General features: G+C 41.3%; 1 protein-coding gene across 1 annotated transcript in view; it reads left to right on the forward strand.

Annotated features, from left to right (window-relative positions):
• The window catches only part of LOC311150218 (metabotropic glutamate receptor 4-like), a gene marked incomplete at both ends in the record, with an annotated part of 241,438 nt that overhangs the window by 164,661 nt on the left and 55,006 nt on the right, over positions 1–21,771 (forward strand). The window contains 3 exons of the mRNA XM_084187584.1: positions 3,170–3,305; positions 6,025–6,179; positions 6,482–6,622. Coding sequence (XP_084043710.1) covers positions 3,170–3,305; positions 6,025–6,179; positions 6,482–6,622 — 432 coding nt within the window. The remainder of the gene's footprint in view (positions 1–3,169; positions 3,306–6,024; positions 6,180–6,481; positions 6,623–21,771) is intronic.

The raw sequence follows: 21,771 nt of genomic DNA on the forward strand, positions 1-21,771 counted from the left end.
TACATGGGTTTGACTGATTGTATTTAGATGAAATAGCACTGGTTTCCATAACATGTGTGTTGAATGGGTGGGCTATTACGTAACTATTCATCACTATTCATTTATTTGCGACAACAGTCCATTTTTTAAAATGTTTCTGAAGGCCCACTTAATTGTTGTATGAGTCAGTGGAATTCCTTAAGGCTTGATACATTTGGATGTATTCAGTACACAACATTAATAATGCTTACTGTGTCAGAAAGTAGAAAGTTGAAGCTGCAGATCAATTAAATTATGCTTTCCCAGTAAGCAAGGCATATGTATTTCATAACTAATCAAAAGCCTAACAATGCTAAAGTTAAACAATAATACATGGAGAGAATGTGTTCTTAATTGACAAGCCTGGTAAAATAAAGCTAAAAAAATTGTACAAAATTGCAGCTGTTCACAAATGTATTCAGTGCTCACCGTTTAATTATGAGTATAGGTTCGCTCAGAATTGCTACACAATTTCTCCAGTCTCATTGGCAGCCCTATAAACTAAATTGATGGGTTTTTGTGTCTTAGATCTGCCCCTTGTGGTGCATGAAAATATTGTTTAATATCTTGCATTCCTCCTACTGTGAAATATTACACCTGCACAATTTTAATCTTGCATCCAGACATCCATAAAATGTCCTGAAGACATGAATAGGATTAGTGTTGTTGGTTTAGTTGAGAGCGAAAAAAATACTCTCCTTTGCTTTGGCCTACTTTCAGTTGACACAGAGAAATAAGAAAGAGGGTGATTCTAAGAATGATATGCCAGACTAGCTTGGGGAGAACCTGAATTTAGATAGAGGTTTACTGTATCTAAATGCAGATGCCCTGTAATGGTTTTACCAATGTAGTTATTTCGGATGCTGATGCCCGACAGGTGTTCCATACCAATACTCCAAACTACAGTGGCTTGCGAAAGTATTCACCCTCCTTGGCATTTTTCCTATTTTGTTGCCTTACTACCTGGAATTAAAATGGATAATTGGGGGGTTTGTATCATTTGGGGTTTGTATCATTTGATTTACACAACATGCCTACCACTTTGAAGATGCAAAATATTTTTATTGTGAAACAAACAAGAAATAAGACAAAAAAAACAGAAAACTTAAGCATGCATAACTATTCACCCCCCCCCCCCCCCAAAGCCAATACTTTGTAGAGCCACCTTTTGCAGCAATTACAGCTGCACGTCTCTTGGGGTATGTCTCTATAAGCTTGGCACATCTAGGCACTGGGAGTCTTCAAGGCAAAACTGCTCCAGCTCTTCAAGTTGGATGGGTTCCGCTGGTGTACAACAATCTTTAAGTCATACCACAGATTCTCAGTTGGACTGAGGTCTGGGCTTTGACTAGGCCATTCCAATACATTTAAATGTGTCCCCTTAAACCACTCGAGTGTTGCTTTAGCAGTATGCTTAGGGTCATTGTCCTGCTGGAAGGTGAACCTCCGTCCCAGTCTCAAATCTCTGGAAGACTGAAACAGGTTTCCCTCAAGAATCTCCCTGTATTTAGCGCCATCCATCATTCCTTCAATTCTGACCAGTTTCCCAGTCCCTGCCAATGAAAAACATCCCCACAGCATGATGCTGCCACCACCATGATTCACTATGGGGATGGTGTTCTCGGGGTGATGAGAGGTGTTGGGTTTGCGCCAGACATAGCATTTTCCTTGATGGCCAAAAAGCTCAATTTTAGTCTCATCTGACCAGAGTACCTTCTTCCATATGTTTGGGGAGTCTCCCACATGCCTTTTGGCGAACACAAAACGTCTTTGCTTATTTTTTTCTTTAAGTAATGGCTTTTTTCTGGCCACTCTTCCGTAAAGCCCAGCTCTGTGGAGTGTACGGCTTAAAGTGGTCCTATGAACAGATACTCCAATCTCCGCTGTGGAGCTTTGCAGCTCCTTCAGGGTTATCTTTGGTCTCTTTGTTGCCTCTCTGATTAATGCCCTCCTTGCCTGGTCAGTGAGTTTTGGTGGGCGGCCCTCTCTTGGCAGGTTTGTTGTGGTGCCATATTTTATACATGTTTTAATAATGGATTTAATGGTGCTCCGTGGGATGTTCAAAGTTTCTGATATTTTTTTATAACCCAACCCTGATCTGTACTTCTCCACAACTTTGTCCCTGACCTGTTTGGAGAGCTCCTTCGTCTTCATGGTGCCGCTTGCTTGGTCGTTCCCCTTGCTTAGTGGTGTTGTAGATTCTGGGGCCTTTCAGAACAGGTGTATATATACTGAGATCATGTGACAGATCATGTGACACTTAGATTGCACACAGGTGGTTTTTATTTAACTAATTATGTGACTTCTGAAGGTAATTGGTTGCACCAGATCTTATTTAGGGGCTTCATAGCAAAGGGGGTGAATACATATGCACGCACCAGTTTTCTGTTATTTGTTTTTTTAGAATGTTTTGAAACAAGTAATCTTTTTCATTTCACTTCACCAATTTGGACTATTTTGTGTATGTCCATTACATGAAATCCAAATAAAAATCAATTTAAATTACAGGTTGTAATGCAACAAAATAGGAAAAACGCCAAGGGGGATGAATACTTTTACAAGGCACTGTACATCAAAGATGGCACACCCTTAGAAAGATAAATGTTTATTTAAGTCCCCAGGTACAGATTTTAAACTGTTTGGATGGAGCCCCAAGACAGATCAGCAGTTCAGCTTTTGTTCATGTCTATTTTCCTCTGTCTATTGTTAAGAACCATATTTTGATGATTATTCCCTATTGGAATTTGGTCTCTAGGTACCCACTCTAAGTTCAGAGGTTACCATAAAGCAATACTTAGTAATTGGTATCTGGTCTCCTGAGCCATAAAATTGGCCATGGGTGTCAAATGTATAGTCTATTCAACCCCCAGGTTTCAGCCTTGATTTAGTGTTTTGGAACTAGGCACGGAGGGATGAAACAACGAACAGATAAGGAAGAGCATTTAGGTCCGCCCTTCCCTCTGGAGGGTGACAGTTTATTACGGACCTTGCAGAAGTCTCGTTTTGGTCTCCCTGTGCACATTTTTGTTTAATAAAACTCTTAAGTATAGAAGTTTATCTATTGCATCCAGCATTTCTCCACACCTTGACCAGTTTTCAATTCCTAACAATATAATAGTCCTAAAATGTTTTTCCTCTGTCTTGGTTGCAGGAGGTGTGTGCATCTCTCAGTCATTGAAGATACCACGAGAACCTAAGCTTGGAGAGTTTGACAAGGTCATCCGTAGACTGTCGGAGAACCCCAATGCCCGGGTTGTCATTCTCTTTGCCAACGAAGATGACATTAAGTAAGTTCAGTTGACTGTTACAGGAATGAAAAAAATATGAAACTAACTAACTAAATGATGCCAACAAAGTTACTCAATCCATCTGAGTTTCTGTTTAATGACACATTCATAATGTTGGCCCATTGGGTATACACTGTGGTGTAAATGGCTGTAAATGTGTATATTGTCCTCCTCAGATAACATTCAATTAGTTATTTACTGTAAGCTATAACAGCTTTGTTTTCATTAGGTGTCCATAGTGTAATGGATGTGTGCCAGTTTACATTAAATATATACAATCTAACTATATGTAGCATTCTGATAATATGTTCTTCTCATCTGTGGTATATATTTCTAGATTATAGCAATTTCCAATCTTCTGCATCTTGTTTAATTTCCTCTGTTCCCCTGCAGTGTTATAAACCTTTAATAGGACTGAGGAGCATCTTGATCAGTTGGCATGGGGTGGCAGGTGGTGATGTGCGTGGGTGCAAGTAATGCAGCTAGCCATTATGTTTTGCAGCACATTCTAAAATTACCTAGTACTAACACAAGCATAGAATATACAGTACATATATAGCACAATGTATGGGTTTGTCCTCCATATTGATATAGTGCAACATTTGCCATCTGTCTGTCATTGGATACACACATAGGATCCAAAACATTTCACAAAACAACACTGCAGTGGCTTATGGTATGTAAATATGAACACAGGACTTTTGTTGAGAGGTGCATGAGAAGAGAGAGAGAGAGAGAGAGAGAGAGAGAGAGAGGGAGCCCTACACAATTTATTGCCAATTTGATTTATATTTGAACTATACTGTGAACTTTTTCTATTCAAGAATATAGCAATGACTTTAACATGTAATTTGTACTCACATATATAATAAATAATGCTAACTTATTCCAATAGCTTGGTGAGTAGAATGCATATTGTATAATATCCATCTGCCCTCAGAGGCAATATACCAAATGCAGGGATTTTGAGGTTCTATGAGGTAATAGGCTTAAAATAAAAATCGGGTTGCTGAGTCAAGTAACACATACAGTATAAACCAATGTGAGAAGTATCCAAAGGCAATTTATTACAATAACCAAAGTTACCATTAAATAATTTTGCACTTTTTTTACCCTGTCCTATTGCTTTTGCTCAACAGTACAAATGTGTAGAAAAGAGTTGTTATAAATAGCATTAACCTAGAATTACCATGTAGAGGAGCAGTTGACATTAGTCAGGTATATATTCTTCTTAAAGGATATAGGCAGTGATTTGAGGAAGCCGTAGATGGTGGATGACCGGGGCAGAGGTCCCAGTGCTCATTGACTTAATCCAAGCTTGATAATGGGTAATAGTGTGGATATACAGTAATTATACAAAGCCAGGGGGATTTAAGCTCAGTATGTCTGCTCTACCCTTGAACCCAGTCAATGTCAGTTGGCAGCCACTTAATAAAAAAACAAAAACTATAGAAAACTGCTTGAGCAAGAGTTGCCTCATCCACAGGAGAATGATGTTAGTGCTATCCTGCATTTTGTCCTAAACATAGACCTTCAGTCCATGTAATTGAGTGATTTCATGATGAGAACACCTGGTGTTTATGTGATAAACTAGATTGTCCTGTGAACGACCTTAAGGGGGGGTTGCAATTGACAGTTGACGAAACAGTCTCCTTCCCTTCTCCTTACGTCCAGGAAGATGTTCTATCTTATTTTGAAGGATGGAACAAGTTGCCATGGACCCATACAAATAACAATTCTCAAGTGAGGCAAAAAAGGAGCATATGACAACATTTGCATAGTATACTGTAGGTTTTGTTATGGACATTATTGTCTCCTGTAAAGCCACATGGGAAAGCTGGGACTCAGAATAAACCATGTTTATTCAGTGAGAGGTAGGAGAAAGGTCATTATAACTCAAACATGCATTATTCTCAGTCTCTTCATTCTTTGGATTGAGTGGTGAGGAATAGGGGTAGCAGAGTGACTCAGGAGACACTGTGTTGTTATTGTACCTGGCTGTTGTAGCGACTGTGTTTCCAGTACTACGTCTAATATATCCTGATTGCCTAGTCACTTTTACCTCTACCTACATGTTCATATTAACTCAAATACCTCAACTACCTCGTACCCCTGCACATTGACACGGTACCTGTACTCCTTGTATATAGTCTCGTTATTGTTATTATATTGTGTTGCTATTTCCTTTTGAAGTTTCAGCAAATGTATCTTACTTTTTATCTCTGCATTGTTGGGAAAGGGCTCGTAAGTAAGCATTTCACAGTAAAGTCTGCACCTGTTGTATTCGGCGCAGGTGACAAATACAATTTGATTTGAGTACTGTGGTCCTGGTGGCAGCAAAATGAGTGATTTAATACAGAGCCTGGTGGAACAGCAGGGAACGCCGGCTGGCTCATCATGGTTGCTTCTTAATTAGCTCTATTACCAGGGAGGGACCAACCTTGGAGTAATGTGGCAGCACTGGCAGCCTGGGATGGGTGTTCACTAGCCTGCACCATGCACACTCCACAGGGTGCCCTCTGTCTTAGGCAGGGAGGGTGGCAGTGTTCCAACTGTGTTCTTCTTTAGTGTGTTGTGCTGGTCCTAGGGACCCACGGGATGTGCAGGTAGGCTTTTGTTCATGTCCAGTACCAACACACGGTTTTCAACTAATCATCAAGGCCCTTTTGTATATAAGTGGCAAGAATTGTATTGTATTCTCTCTTTTCCCCTCTTACAGGCGGCTTCTTCAAGCAGCTAAGAAGGCTAACCAGACAGGACATTTTATATGGGTGGGGTCAGACAGCTGGGGGTCTAAGATCTCCCCCATCCTGAACCAGGAAGAGATGGCAGAAGGGGCTGTCACGATCCTACCCAAACGACAGTCCATCCGAGGTATTGATGTTATACACACTATATAATGTCCTTTATTCCTCATTGTCATAAATGCCACACAACGGTAGGCAGTTCTGGTCAAGTGAGGATGACATTTAAATCTATTTTCTGTTGTCTATGACAATGCACGTCTAATATAGCTAGATATTTCCATATCAAACACTGACACACTGTAAACAACAGCAGGATAAGAACACCAGTGAGATGAAAGTACTATGCGGAGATAGTGTTGAAAAAATATGTTGATAAAGTCATTGCTGCAGTAGTTCAAATCCAAATGTGCCTCTCATTGATCTCTCTAGGGTTTGATCGGTACTTCATCAGCAGAACTTTGGACAACAACAGAAGGAATATTTGGTTCGCAGAGTTCTGGGAAAACAACTTCCAGTGCAAACTCAGTCGACACGCTCTGAAGAAAGGATCCGGCATCAAAAAGTGCACAAGTAAGAAAAGGATTTCCTTGTTTACCATAGCCTACTCTCACACACATTCTGTTTATGACCTCACAGATGCAATCGCTAGTTGTAGTATTCTGAACATGTTTTGGTTGATGTGCCATTCCATCTATTTAAAATACTATGGTTATTTTGCATGCAGGGGTGAGAAACATGGAGTCCAAAATGTACGCCCAGGTTGCAGGGGTATACTGTACATACTTCCTGTGGCAAGTTCCAAACTCTGCCAGGAACTTTGATTATTCAAATATTATCAATTAAGCAGAATAGAAGAATCATCACTATATTGCACTTAAGTGTAACTAGAGGAATGCGGAATATGTTTTGCAAGTGCAATGCCAACTAAATAGATTGGTTTCATTACGGTTCTTAACATTTATTTGTGCTTGAATGTAAACTTATAACCCTTCTCCAACAGCCTTATGCATCTGCAGAGATGTAGGCTACTGTAGTATGAGCTAGGGTAAATGTTAGGTAAATGCAATGTAAAGGGTAGGATCCTCTTGTTCTGTTAGACATGATTAAATGTTCCCATTACTCCACGTCTCCAAGTACAATCTGCACTGCAGTACAATAGCAATCACCAAAACTGGGCCATTACACAAGTTGAAAACACAATCAATAGCAAATCCAATCAGCATATTAGAGACAAGCTCCCAGGTCATTAAAATCAGTAGGCACTCCAAGCCTGACTGTCTTTCATTTCCCTGTACAGACAACACAATCTTCAGGATTCTAATCAGTCTAGACAGGACTGATTCTGGAATTGGTTGGATTGTGAAGCTTTGATGGTTGATTCCTTCTTACGCGTTAATGTCTCTTACTTTCATCAGCTTGCTACGATAGTTGCTGGGAACTGATGGGTTTCCTCGCAACAGTTGCATGACGTCATAATGTCACAACTATTTGCAGTGAAGACATGATTTGTTGTGGCACACTTTATACAGGTTCAGTTCTTGGTGATCAAAAGGGATCCAAAGAGAGTGGTTGAGAAACATGGCCTCAGTAATTATGTTCAGATCCTTGTTTCTAAAATCATATGTACTTTATTTAATGCATAAGGCGGGGTGTACTGTAGAGCTTGTGTTACACTTGACAACCTGATGAAAGACATGAATTTGATAACTTAATGCACTAAATTAACTGTAAACATGATCCTGCCTTAAACTCAAGAAAGACCACTTAAGATATTTTCCCATCGAAAGGGCGGCAGGTAGCCTAGAGCAGGGGTTCCCAAACTTTTCTACTTTGTGACCCACCAATTGAGGAGTCTTTTGAGTCTCGACCCACCATAATGGCTGTGGTGAAAAAATATATACAGACCAAAGATAAGTTCAAAAATGTTATCTTGGCAGCAGAGCGAGGTTTTTCAGTTTCAAAGCTAATCTCCTGCAATTCTACACAACCTGCCATGGAGCTGAAAGAAAATCTTGCAATTTTATAGCCAATTTCCTGCAATTTTATACATTTTGCCATAGAGCTGTTTTGTTATTAAGTCCTACAATTCTACGCATTTTGACATGGCTAATGCTGTGTTCTAATGCTTAAACATTATAACAAAATCAATGGTGGCCTGATTGTCTAGCTTTGTTTGTAAATTCTCAAAGATTATAGGCTATTATTGAAAAATATATAGGTCCATTATCTTTTCTACGTACTTTCTATTTGGTTTTAGTCATTTAAGTTTACACTGAAAGCATTTTTCTATATATATACAGTACCAGTCCAAGGTTTGGACACACCTACTCATTCAAGGGTTTTTCTTTATTTCTACTACTTTCTACATTGTAGAATAATAGTGAAGACATCTATGAAATGACACAAATGGAATCATGTAGTAACCAAAAAAGTGTTAAACAAATCAAAATATATTTTAGATATTAGATTCTTCAAAGTAGCCACCCTTTGCCTTGATGACAGCTTTGCACACTCTTGGCATTCTCTCAACCAACTTCATGAGGTAGTCACCTGGAATGCTTTTCCAACAGTCTTGAAGGAGTTCCCAAATGCTTAGCAGTTGTTGGCTGCTTTTCCTTCAATCTGCGGTCCAACTCATCCCAAACCATCTCAATTGGGTTGAGGTTGGGTGATTGTGGAGGCCAGGGCATCTGATGCAGCACTCCATCACTCTCCTTCTTGGTCAAATAGCCTTTACACAGCCTGGAGGTGTGTTTTGGGTTATTGCCCTGTTGAAAAACAAATGATAGTCCCACTAAGCGCAAACCAGATGGGATGGCGTATCGCTGCATAATACTGTGGTAGCCATGCTGGTTAAGTGTGCCTTGAATTCTAAATAAATCACTGACAGTGTCACAAGCAAAGCACCCCCACACCATCACACCTCCTCCTCCATGCTTCACGGTGGGAACCACACTTGCGGAGATCATCCGTTCACCTACTCTGTGTCTCACAAAGACACGGCAGTTGGAACCAAAAATCTCAAATTTGGACTCATCAGACCAAAGGACAGATTTCCACTGGTCTAATGTCCATTGCTTGTGTTTCTTGGCCCAATCAAGTCTCTTCTTATTATTGGTGTCCTTTAGTAGGGGTTTATTTGCAGAAATTCGTCCATGCAGGCCTAATTCACGCAGTCTCTTCTGAACAGTTGTTGTTGAGATGTGTCTATTACTTGAACTCTGTGAAGCAATTATTTGGGCTGCAATCTGAGGTGCAGTAAATTGCCGATTTCTGAGGCTGGTAACTCTAATGAACTTATCCTCTGCAGCTGAGTTAACTCTGGGTCTTCCTTTCCTGTGGCGGTCCTCATGAGAGCTAGTTTCATCATAGCACTTGATGGTTTTTGCGACTGCACTTGAAGACATTTTCAAAGTTCTTTACATTTTCCGGATTGACTGACCTTCATGGCTCAAATGCATTAAGAACAAAATAAATTCCACAAACTAACATTTAAAAAGGGACACCTGTTAATTGAAATGCATTCCTGGTGACTACCTCATGAAGCTGGTTGAGAGAATGCTAAGAGTGTGCAAAGCTGTCATCAAGGCAAAGGGTGGCTACTTTGAAGAATCTAAAATCTAAAATATATTTTGATTTGTTTAACACTTTTTTGGTTACTACATGATTCCATTTGTGTTATTTCATAGTTTTGATGCCTTCACTATTATTGTACAATGTAGAAAATAGTCAAAATAAATGAAAATCCTTGAATGAATCGGTGTGTCCAAACCTTTGACTGGTACTGTATTTATATTGTTGTTGCTTTATTTGGGGGGGGGGGGGGGGGGAGGGGGGGGGGGGGTGTCATCCCACAACCCACCTGGACCCCTGCCGCGAGCCACAAGTGGGTCTCGACCAACAGTTTGGGAACCACTGGCCTAGAGGTCAAGAGTTTCTGGTTCGAATCCCCAAGCCGACTAGGTGAAAAATCTGTTAATGTGCCCTTGATCAAGGCACTTAACCCTACTGCTCCTGTAGGTCCCCCTGGATCAGAGTGTCTGCTAAATGACTAAAATGTAAATGTCAACCTTAACCATGTCATTAGCTGATAATAGAGCAGCCTCAAGTGCAATATGTTAGTCATTGGTAAATTTAGGGCCTCCGGCACAAGCCAATGTCCTCCTGTCATGATATCAGCCAAGCAAAACATAATTTTGATAACACACTTTGGTGCCGAAGCAGTGTGTTGCCACAACATTTCTGAAAATGCTGGTGTCCACGTATCTGAAAACTCACATTACTGTATATAGCATACTCCCAGAACCACAACATACCTCATTCAGCATCACCATGTGAGGATCTAATTTACAATTCAAATGAATGGTGATTAGTTTTCTAAATTGTATAAAGGAATAGAACAAATGTAAGCTCTTTGTTTATTTTAGCTCATTAAGCAAAATGTTGAGGAGCTTGACAATTATGCAATATTTCCATTATTCATAATCCAATGCAAGAATGAGATGTACAATCTTGTCTCCAAAATTTCACAGGGGGCCTGAAGTAATCCAGCTGAATGTAAAAATAATGAAACTGCATTAGTTTTAGCACAACATTAGTCAATTAAGCAAAGACTTAACTGTAAGGTCTCTGCACATACCTTATGCCTTACGGATGCTCTCAAACAGACTTGCCTCCTAAGTTTCAAGAGAGAGGATAGTATTCTCTTTGTGTGTACTGGTACCTTTCATCAGTTGTCATGGTTGCGGCCCTTGAGCCAAATTGCAGCAGTTTTTTTCTGCAGTGAGTGGCCCCAGGAGCACTGTAATTTCGTACAGTAAAGAGTTACTGTATATCCACTCTACTCAGAACCCCCATATCCTCCACAACAACTATCATCTATTCTCTCTCTCTCTCTCTCTCTCTCTCTCTCTCTCTCTCTCTCTCTCTCTCTATCTCTCTCACACTCTCTTTCATCTCCTCTTTCTCTCTCTCTTTCGCTTTATTTTTCTCTCTCTCTCCGTACCATTCACTATAGTATATTTCAGGGGTGCGTTTTGCAGTACGATTGTGCTGGCCCTCTGTAAAATTATTGATTTGCTCTAATAGACAACATGATTTGAATTAAGAGTTTGCCAAATCATCAAATTTGAGGGAGAGTGGGAAAGAGGAGTATTCTCCTGTGATCTGTCTCTGCTACAGAGATACACTACATGACCCAAAGTATGTGAATACCTGCTCATCTAACATCTCATTCCAAAATCACGGGTATTAATATGGAGTTGGTCTCCCCTTTGCTGCTATAACAGCCTACACTCTTCTGGGAAGGCTTTCCACTAAATGTTGGAACATTGCTAAACGGACTTGCTTCTATTCAGCCACAAGAGCATTAGTGAGGTCGGGCACTGATGTTGGGCGATTAGGCCTGGCTCGCATTTGGCGTTCCAATTCATCCTAAAGGTGATCGATGGGGTTGAGGTCAGGGCTCTGTGGAGGCCAGTCAAGTTCTTCCACACTGATCTCGACAATCAATTTTTATATGGACCTAGCTTTGTGCACGGGGGCATTGTCAAGCTGAAACAGGAAAGGGTCTTCCCCAAACTGTTGCCACAAAGTTGGAAGCACAGAATTGTCTAGAATGTCATTATATGCTGTAGCATTAACATTTCCCTTCATTGGAACTATGGAGCCTAGCTCGAAAAACAGCCCCAGACCATTATTCCTCCTCCACCAAACTTTACAGTTGGCACTATGCATTAGGGCAGGTAGTGTTCTCCTGGCATCCGCCAAACCCAGATTAGTCCGTTGTACTGCCAGATGGTGAAGCGTAATTCATCACTCCAGAAAACGCGTTTCCACTGCTCCAGAGTCCAATAGCGGCGAGCTTTACACCACTCCAGTTGACGCTTGGCACTGCGCATGGTGATCTTAGGCTTGTGTGCGGCTGCTCGGCCATGGAAACCCATTTCATGAAGCTCCCGACGAACAGTTATTGTGCTGACGTTGCTTCCAGAGGCAGTTTGGAACTCTGTAGTGAGTGTTGCAACCGAGGTCAGACGAGTTTTACGCACTACGCGCTTCAGCACTTGGTGGTCCCATTCTGTGAGCTTGTGTGGCCTACCACTTCACGTCTGAGCCATTGTTGCTCCTGAATGTTTCCACTACACAATAACAGCACTTACAGTTAACCGGGGCAGCTCTAGCAGGGCAGAAATTTGACAAACTGACTTGTTGGAAAGAAGGCATCCTATGAAGGTGTCACGTTGAAAGTCACTGAGCTCTTCAGGAAGGCCATTCTACTGCAAATGTTTGTCTATGGAGATTGCATGGCTGTGTGTTTGATTTTATACACCTGTCAGCAACAGGTGTGGCTGAAATAGCCGAATCCACTCATTTGAAGTACTTTTGTATATATAGTGTATTTATGAATCAACCTCCTGCTATTGGCCAACTGCTGATGTTACTGCAAACATTTAACTGAGGAAGCTGGGACTGTAAAGCACTCCATTTAATTTCATAAGAAACCCCAGGGACCGGTGGTTATGGGGACTGATACCCACGTGTACCCCCTCAGAAGTTTAGAGTTTTGTGTTTGTCGATTGTATGTGGAAAGAACAGCAAAACAAAATCATGGTTATTGTAAGTCACATACTTCTTTTTTTTTTGTAGACACTCTTATCCAGAGCGACTTACAGTTAGTGAGTGCATACATTTTTCATACTGGCCCCCCGTGGGGAACGAACCCACAACCCTGGCGTTGCAAGCGCCATGCTCTACTAACTGAGCTACAGGGGACTACACAGGCTCCTTCCCTTCTCCTTACCGCCAGGAAGATGTTCTATCTTATTTCGAAGGATGGAACAAGTTGCCATGGACCCATACAAACATACTGTACATCAACCACTTACATGTGCACCTCAGCTGTGGGTACTTATGCTATAATGCTGGGTTTTAGTACCTTTTTAGTACCTTTTCTCATCTATTAGGATGGTGGCTCCAGACTGAACGAGCTAGGCCCCAGAGTCTGGATGTATTCAGATCCAACTACTAGTCTCAGTCCAAATCTCCTTGCTTGTACTTAGGTTTACATTGTAGGTGACAACCACCTCAACCTGTAGGTCCCTGTATTGCTCAATGTGTCCATTGCCAGATGGTGACGAAACCTACTCAATAGTGGATGGCAGACAGGTCATAAGCCAAGCCACTAAGTACTTGAATTCCACACATTGATATCGGAGCGGAAGTGTCGGCCAATGAGAGCAAGTGCCTCTCCATCTGACTATACTAGCTGGACTGGAGTCATTCAACTAGATTAGAGGAAATTGCACGTTGATGATTAATCTGATTTGGAAAATCACAGGCAATTACTTGCCAAGACTCCCACAGTCAGAAATAAGGAAATCCACAGCAACTTAAGAATGTCACGCTCGTTGACGGACGGGACGGACCAAGGCGCAGCGTGATATGCATACATGTTTATTATCACGAATAAACACACGACAAAACAATAAACCAACGACACGTGAAGTCCTAAGGTAACACACAACAAACCTTATACGGAACAAGATCCCACAACCCACTAGTGCCAAAAGGCTGCCTAAGTATGGTCCCCAATCAGAGACAACGAACTACTGCTGCCTCTGATTGGGAACCACACCGCCAACATAGATCTACACATAATAGAACTACAACATAGAATATATATAACAAAGAATATACACTCCCTGACTCAACATATAAGAGTCCCCTGAGTCAGGGTGTGACAGAGAAGGCTCTTAGTGCCAATTAGGGTAGAATAGCGGGAACCAGGCTACCGAGATTTACTAAGATTTACCGCCCAAACCCACTCCCTTTTCCCAGGATAAATAACTGCGACAAACTGGTAAATTATAATAAATTAATTCTATGAACAGCATGATGTGAAATGGAACTGTTAAATTATATGGGATGTCTAAAGCTGGCCTCTTTATGGCCTTCTCTCTGCTATCTGCATGATCAATGCTCAGGGTTGGGACAGACAACACATCTCTGTATGGAGTGCAGTTCACAATGAATGTCATCATGGTAAAAAAAAATATTTTGACTGGTAAGTCTACATTTGCTGCAGCAGAGCCTATGCTACATTAATATAAGGACTGAATGTATGTGTAATTTACACATATTCTCTAATTTACACATATCAATTTGGCTTTGAGGGGTCACCTTATTTTTAAATGGTCAAGATCAGTGGTGGTCAGTGCCGTTTAAGATGAGGGAGGACTATTTTCTTTTTTTATAAGCATGGCCTTATTTCTATTACAGCATATTGGATGACTGTCATTCATATTCCATTCACCCAGTTCAATGTAACATCGATAGGTTAAGGCTACTACATGATACTCATGAGGTTGCTACAACCTAGCCTATGAATGAAAGATTACAACGTAGGTGCACAGAGGTCGAGACAAAATGTTGTGACAGACATGGACAGACAGCGACACATTCAATACCACCTTGCACACTATTGCCTGCATCTAGCTGATCTAGGGTATAATCATTAGTCTACCAGTTGCAAACAAAAGTTTATATTGGACAAATTCAGGTATGTTTATTCCTGTTTCGTTCCGTTTGCTTCCGTTTAAGAAAGGTTTTCAACAGAATCGGCGGAATGAATACACCCATGGTCACGCGTAAACACAGTTCACATTCATAGCAGCCACGTTGCTCTCCTCCCACTCCCCTTTTCCCTTTGTTTGTGGACTTCAATGCACAACACATCAGCTGTATGTGACCAAGCAAAAAACCTTTCCAAGCCAAACCATAGCATAACTGCTACACACAGCCTACATAGTTGTCACCATATTAGCTAAAGTAATGTCATAGTCAACTTAGCTAAAGAACTAACGCATTAGTAAACCCGCCACAATCATGCAGTAACTTTACAGTGTATAGTCAGTTGGCATTTTAGCAGTTACGCCAGCAGGCCCCGGTAGCAATACATTTGTAAAACCACAAGCTTACATTGACTTGGAAGAGTTCCAGAGTTGTGTTGGATAGTCATAGCCAGCTTGCGAACATAGCATCCCTCTGTTTGAGCAGGGTGTTTGAGTAGGCTAAACTAGCTAGCTGCATTTGCTAGCTAAGTAAGTGAAACTGTAAGTGAAAAAAAATATCTAAATCTCTCTCTCTCTCTCTTGCTCTCCTTCATTTTTGAATAAATTAATTTGTTCAAAACTGTTAAACTATTGTCTTTCTCCCTCTTTAAGTCAACTACTCACCACATTTTATGCACTGCAGTGCTAGCTAGCTGTAGCTTATGCTTTCAGTACTAGATTAATTCTCTGATCCTTTGATTGGGTGGACAACATGTAAGTTCATGCTGCAAGAGCTCTGATAGGTTGGAGGACATCCTCCGGAAGCTGTCTTAATTACTGTGTAAGTCTATGGAAGGGGGTGAGAACCATGAGCCTCTTAGGTTTTGTATTGAAGTCAATGTACACAGAGGAGGACGAAAGCTAGCTGTCCTCCGGCTACACCATGGCGCTACCCTACAGAGTGCTGTTGAGGCTACTGTAGACCTTCATTGCAAAACAGTGTGTTTAAATAAATTATTTGGTGACGTGAATATATTTAGTATATTTAAAAAGATTAACTTTTTTTATGTTTTACCATTTTTATTTTTATGAAAATCACTGATGAGGATGGTCCTCCCCTTCCTCCACTGGTCAAGATTGTATTTATTTTTTAAATTGCAGCTAATTTAGATCAGTGTCTCTATCTCCATCAATTCTATTCAAATTGCATCCAAAATAAATAATCCTGATAATCCTGTTCAAGATTAATATATATATGTGCAAGTATTCAGACCCCTTGACTTTTTCCACATTTTGTTAAGTTACAGCCTTATTCTAAAATTGATTAAATACTTTTTTCCCCTCATCAATCTACACACAAAACCTCATTATGACAAAGCGAAAACTGGTTTTTAGAATTTTTTGCAAATGTATTAAAAATAAAAAACTGAAATACCTTATTTAAGTATTCAGACCATTTGCTATGAGACTCGAAATTGAGCTCAGGTGCATCCTGTTACCATTGATTATTTGAGATGTTTCTACAACTTGATTGGAGTCCAGCTGTGGTAAATTCAATTGATTGGACATGATTTGGAAAGGCACACACCTGTCTATATAAGGTCCCACAGTTGACAGTGCATGTCAGAGCAAAAACCACGCCATGAGAAGGAAGGAATTGTCCGTAGAGCTCCTTTATGGTAGAGTGGCCAGACGGAAGCCACTCCTCAGTAAAAGGCACATGACAGCCCACTTGGCATTTGCCAAAAGGCACCTAAAGATTCTCAGACAATGAGAAACAAGATTCTCTGGTCTGATGAAACAAAGAATGACCTCTTTGGGTTGAATGCCAAGCGTCATGTCTGGAGGATACCTGGCACCCTCCCTACGGTGAAGCATGGTGGTGGCAGCATCATGCTGTGGGGATGTTTTTCAGCGGAAGGGACTGGGAGACAGGATGGAGGGAAAGATGATCGGAGCAAAGTACAGAGAGATCCTTGATGAAAACCTGCTCCAGAGCACTCAGGACCTCAGACTGGGGTGAAGGTTCACCTTCCAACAGGACAATGACCCTAAGCACACAGCCAAGACAACGCAGGAGTGGCTTCGGGACAAGTCTTTGAATGTCCTTGAGTGGCCCAGGCAGGGCCCGGACTTGAACCCGACCGAACATCTCTGGTGAGACGCTCCCCATCCAACCTGACAGAGCTTGAGAGGATTTGCAGAGAAGAACGGAAGAAACTCACTAAATACAGGTGTGGCAAGCTTGTAGCGTCATACCCCAAAATACTCAAGGCTGTAATCGCTGCCAAAGGTGCTGGGTAATGGGTCTGAATACTTATGTAAATGTGATATTTCAGATTTGTATTTTTAATACATTTGCAAAAAAAATCTACAAACCTGTTTTTGCTTGGTCATGATGGGCTATTGTGTGTAGATTGATGAGGGAAAAAATATTTAATCAATTTTAGAATAAGGCTGTAACGTAACAAAATGTGGAAAAAGTCAAGGGGCCTGAATACTTTTCGAATGCACTGTACGTCATGATCCAGGAGAAAGTATGTTTTGGTTCTGTCTGGCATTTGCTGGAGCATTTTGATTTTATTCATCGTATATATCCAACATTGGTCAAAATTTGTTTTCTCTACGAGGTTTCAAATAATGAGACCGAATTGTATGTTGAGCTCCAACAGTAGGACCAGATACATCACGCAATCCTGTCCTATCTAGTGAACATAACCACAGAGCCAACATAATACTGGCAAACTTAAATGAATAAACCCATACTCTGCCATGGCTGATCTCCTGATACAGTACGTGAAAAGGGGCACAAATTAGAGACAAACAAACTTCTCTTCCGTGAGCAAATAAATCTGCACAGTGGTGTGGCATGAGATTTCCTCAGATTATCTCTGCATGGACAATCATGAATAATGCTCAACTGTCAATGGGAGTACAAATAGATTGGATTGCTCTGTGAAACCATGGACCCCTGGCATTTATTTAGCAGAATATTGTGTCTTTATCACACATGTTCAATGCATCCATTTTCTGGTGAGATCTAGTCAAAGCTGTGAGGTGTTTAGGATGACTTTGCTGTCCCATTTTGATTCTTCAAAACCTTGAATCGTTGTATTTTACAAAATTATCATTACTTCAATTTGAGCACAGATTTCTGTCACAGCTTGTTCATTCAGCTAGTGTGTCACCTTTATCAGCCTGTGGCATTTCTTTGATAAAAACAACCTTTTCGGTAATTAATGTGCCTGGAACACCCAGCGCCCTAGGGACTAGGGAATTTACAGCTCCGTCAGGTATGATGCTTGTCGCTGACTTCAGTCCAAGGTGAGGCCTCCTGTCTGGGTGCACTGAGGAGTCAAGCAAACATGACTGACTGAATGACTGACTCACTCTGTTGCTCACCATCCCAGTCGACATTAGTCACCAAGGCCAGCGGAAGCAGGAGGATGAGGAGAGTTATCTGCTTGACTGGCTGAGGCCATACTCTTGCTGAAACTCAAAGGCCGCCTGAAGTCAAGGTCACCTTCCATAATCAAGCAATGTTTGGTGTGTCTTTGTGTTCCTTGACTTACAACATTCGTCAATCATGTCTGTGAACCTGAGTTATTCTGTTAGCACTGAGACGGTTTGCCCTAGTAGGAAGCACACTGTGAGCAATTCACCTATCAATTATAAATATCACTGTGATGTCTACCTCTGAGAAGCCTCCCAGTAAAGCAATAAAAACAATCAAGCAACCTAGAAAGCGCAAAAAATTGCCAACATTAACATATGTAGCCTAAGAAACAAGGTTCATGAAATCGATAACTTGGTAGAAACAAAGTATTCAGATACTGGCTATCTCTGAAACTCACTCAGATAATTCCTTTGATGATACAGTGTGAGCAATATATGGTTATAACATCTACAGAAGAGACAGAAATGTCAATGGTGGTGGTATAGCTGTTTATATTCTGAGTCATATTCCTGTAAAGCATAGAGAATCTCATGTCAAATGGTATTTAAATAATATGGCTACAGGTTCACCTGCCTCATCTAAAGCATATTCTTGTGGGAAGTTGCTATAGACCACCAAGTGCTAACAGTGAGTATCTGGATGATATGTGTGAAATGCTTGATAATGTCTGTGATATTAACAGAGAGGAATATTTTCTGGGTGACCTAAATATTGACTGGCTCTCATCAAGCTGTCCACTCAAGAAAAAGCTTTGAACTGTAACCAGTGCCTTTAACCTGGTTCAGGTTATCAGTAAACCTACCAGGATATTATCAAACAGCACAGGATTGAAATCATCCACATGTATTGATCACATCTTTACTAATGCTGCAGAAATCTGCTCTATAGCAGTATCCACATCCATCGGATGTAGTCGTCATAATATAGTAGCCATATCTAGGAAGACCAAAGTTCCAAAGGCTGGGCCTAATATAGTGTATAAGAGATCATACACAAGGTTTTGTAGTGATTCCTATGTTGAAGATGCAAAGAATACTTGCTGGTCTGTTGTGTTTAATGAGGAGCAACTAGATGCTGCACTTGATGCAGTTATGAAATTGCTTATTCCAGTTACTAATAAGCATGCACCTATTAAGAAAATGACTGTAAAAACTGTTAAATCCCTGTGGAAAAATGATGGTTGAGAGGGACGAGGCAAAAGGGATGGTAAATAAGTCTGGCTGCACAGCTGATCGTCAAACGTACTGTAAATCATGTGACTAAACAAAAAGAAAAGAAGAAGAAACTGTTCTATGAAACAAAGATAAATGAAATAAAGAATGATAGTAAAAAAGCTTTGGATCACCTTAAATGACATTTTGGGCAAAAAGGCGAACTCGGCTCCATCCTTCATTGAATCAAATGGCTCATTCATCACAAAACCCACTGATATAGCCAACTACTGTAATTACTTTTTTCATTGGCAAGATTAGCAAATGTAGGCACAACAAACTCTGAACCTACACATCCATTCATAACTGACCAAATTATGAAAGACAAGCATTGTAATTTAGAATTCCGCAAAGTGAGTGTGGAAGAGGGGGAAATATCATTGCTGTCTACCAACAATGACAAGCCAGCTGGGTCTGACAACTTGGATGGAAAATTACTGAGGATGATAGCGGACTATATTGCCACTCCTATTTGCCATCTTTTCAATCTAAGCTTACAGGAAAGTGTGCCCTCAGGCCTGGAAGGAAGCAAAAGTCATTCCACTACCCAAAATATCAAAGCACCCTTTACTGGCTCAAACAGCCGACCAATCAGCCTGCTACCTACCCGTAGTAAACTTTTGGAAAAAATTGTGTTTGACCAGATACAATGCGATTTCACAAGAAACAAATTAACTCTGAATTTCAGCATGCTTATAGGGAAGGGCACTCAACATTACACACTTACACAAATGACTGATGATTGGCTGAAATACATTTATAAAAATAAGCTAGTGGGAGCTGTTTTGTTAGACTTCAGTGCAGCTTTTGACATTATTGATTATAATCTGCTACTGGAAAAATGTATGTGTTATGGCTGTATATCCACTGCTACAAGTGCCCTCTATAATTATTGGGACAGTGAAGCATTTTTTCTTCTTTTGGCTCTATACCTCAAAAGTTTGGGATTTTAAATCAAACAATGACTATGAGGTTAACCTCTTAAGGATTGGACCCTTTTTTTTCAATTTTTCACAAAAAATGACATACCCAAATCTAACTGCCTGTAGCTCAGGACCTGAAGCAAGTATATGCATATTCTTGATACCATTTGAAAGGAAACACTTTGAAGTTTGTGGAAATTTGAAATTAATGTAGGAGAATATAACAAATTAGATCTGGTGAAAGATAATATTTTTGTTAGTTTTTTTGTTCCATCATCTTTGAAATGCAAGAGAAAGGACACAATATTGATTTTGGACACTAGATGGCAGCAGTGTGTGCACAACATTTCAGATTGATCCAGTGAAGCATTGCAATACTGGACTATTTTGTATCAAGTCTACCCAAATGTGCAGAATTGGTCAATTGATACATTTTGAAGTACATAACTATAGAGAACATACAAAAATTATATGGTAATACAAAATGCAAGTTTACACACTCCCAGGAATGTCATACATGATGGATCATTAGCTTATACACTAACTTCACACAGCTAGATGGCCGGGCGGGGTGGGTGTGGAGCCAGAGACAGCAGGGTTTCAAACTGTAGAACCCAGTTCCTACATTTGAATATAAAAATGGATTTTATCAAACAAAACTATGCTATATTGTCAGGCGGTCAGTGGGATGTGGTAGGACGAAGTCAAGCGCAGGACACAGAGCTAATCGAAAACGTACTTTACTCGTAGGTAATGTAACCTCCAGGCAAGGAGAAACAAACCCGCTCACCAGACGACAACCAAACATGAACAAACATGCACACAAAATCAGTGGGAGCCAGAGGGTTAAATAGGAAACAAATCATAGACATAATGTACAATGAAGACAAAACAAGTAGAACACAGAAACATAGATCAGTGGCAGCTAGTACTCCGGTGACGACGAATGCCGAAGCCTGCCCGAGCAAGGAGGAGGAGCAGCCTCGGCATGAACAGCCTCGGCATGAATCCGTGACAGTACCCCCCCCCCCCCCCCCCCCTTGACGCGCGGCACCAGCCGTGCGCCGACACCAGCCTCGGGGACGGACAGGAGGACGCAGCGCAGGGCGAGTCGGATGACGACGGTGGAAATCCCTCAACATGGAGGGATCGAGGATGTCCCTCCTAGAGACCCAGCACCGTTCCTCCGGACCGTACCCCTCCCACTCCACGAGATACTGCAGGCCCCCCACCTGACGCCTCGAATCCAGGATGGAACGGACCGAGTACGCCGGTGCCCCCTCGATGTCCAGTGGGGGCAGAGGAACCTCCTGTATCTCAGACTCCTGGAGTGGACCAGCTACCACCGGCCTGAGGAGAGACACATGGAACGAGGGGTTAATACGATACTCAGGAGGAAGCTGTAACCTATAACAAGCCTTGTTCAATCTCCTCAGGACTTTAAATGGCCCCAAAAACCGCCGACCCAGCTTCCGGCAGGGCAGGCGAATGGGCAGGTTTCGGGTCGCGAGCCAGACCCGGTCCCCCGGTCCATACACCGGGGCCTCACTGCGTTGGCGGTCGGCGCTCACCTTTT

Source organism: Coregonus lavaretus (genome assembly GCF_964263955.1).
Source record: "Coregonus lavaretus genome assembly, chromosome: 22".
Taxonomy (NCBI): Eukaryota; Metazoa; Chordata; class Actinopteri; order Salmoniformes; family Salmonidae; genus Coregonus; species Coregonus lavaretus.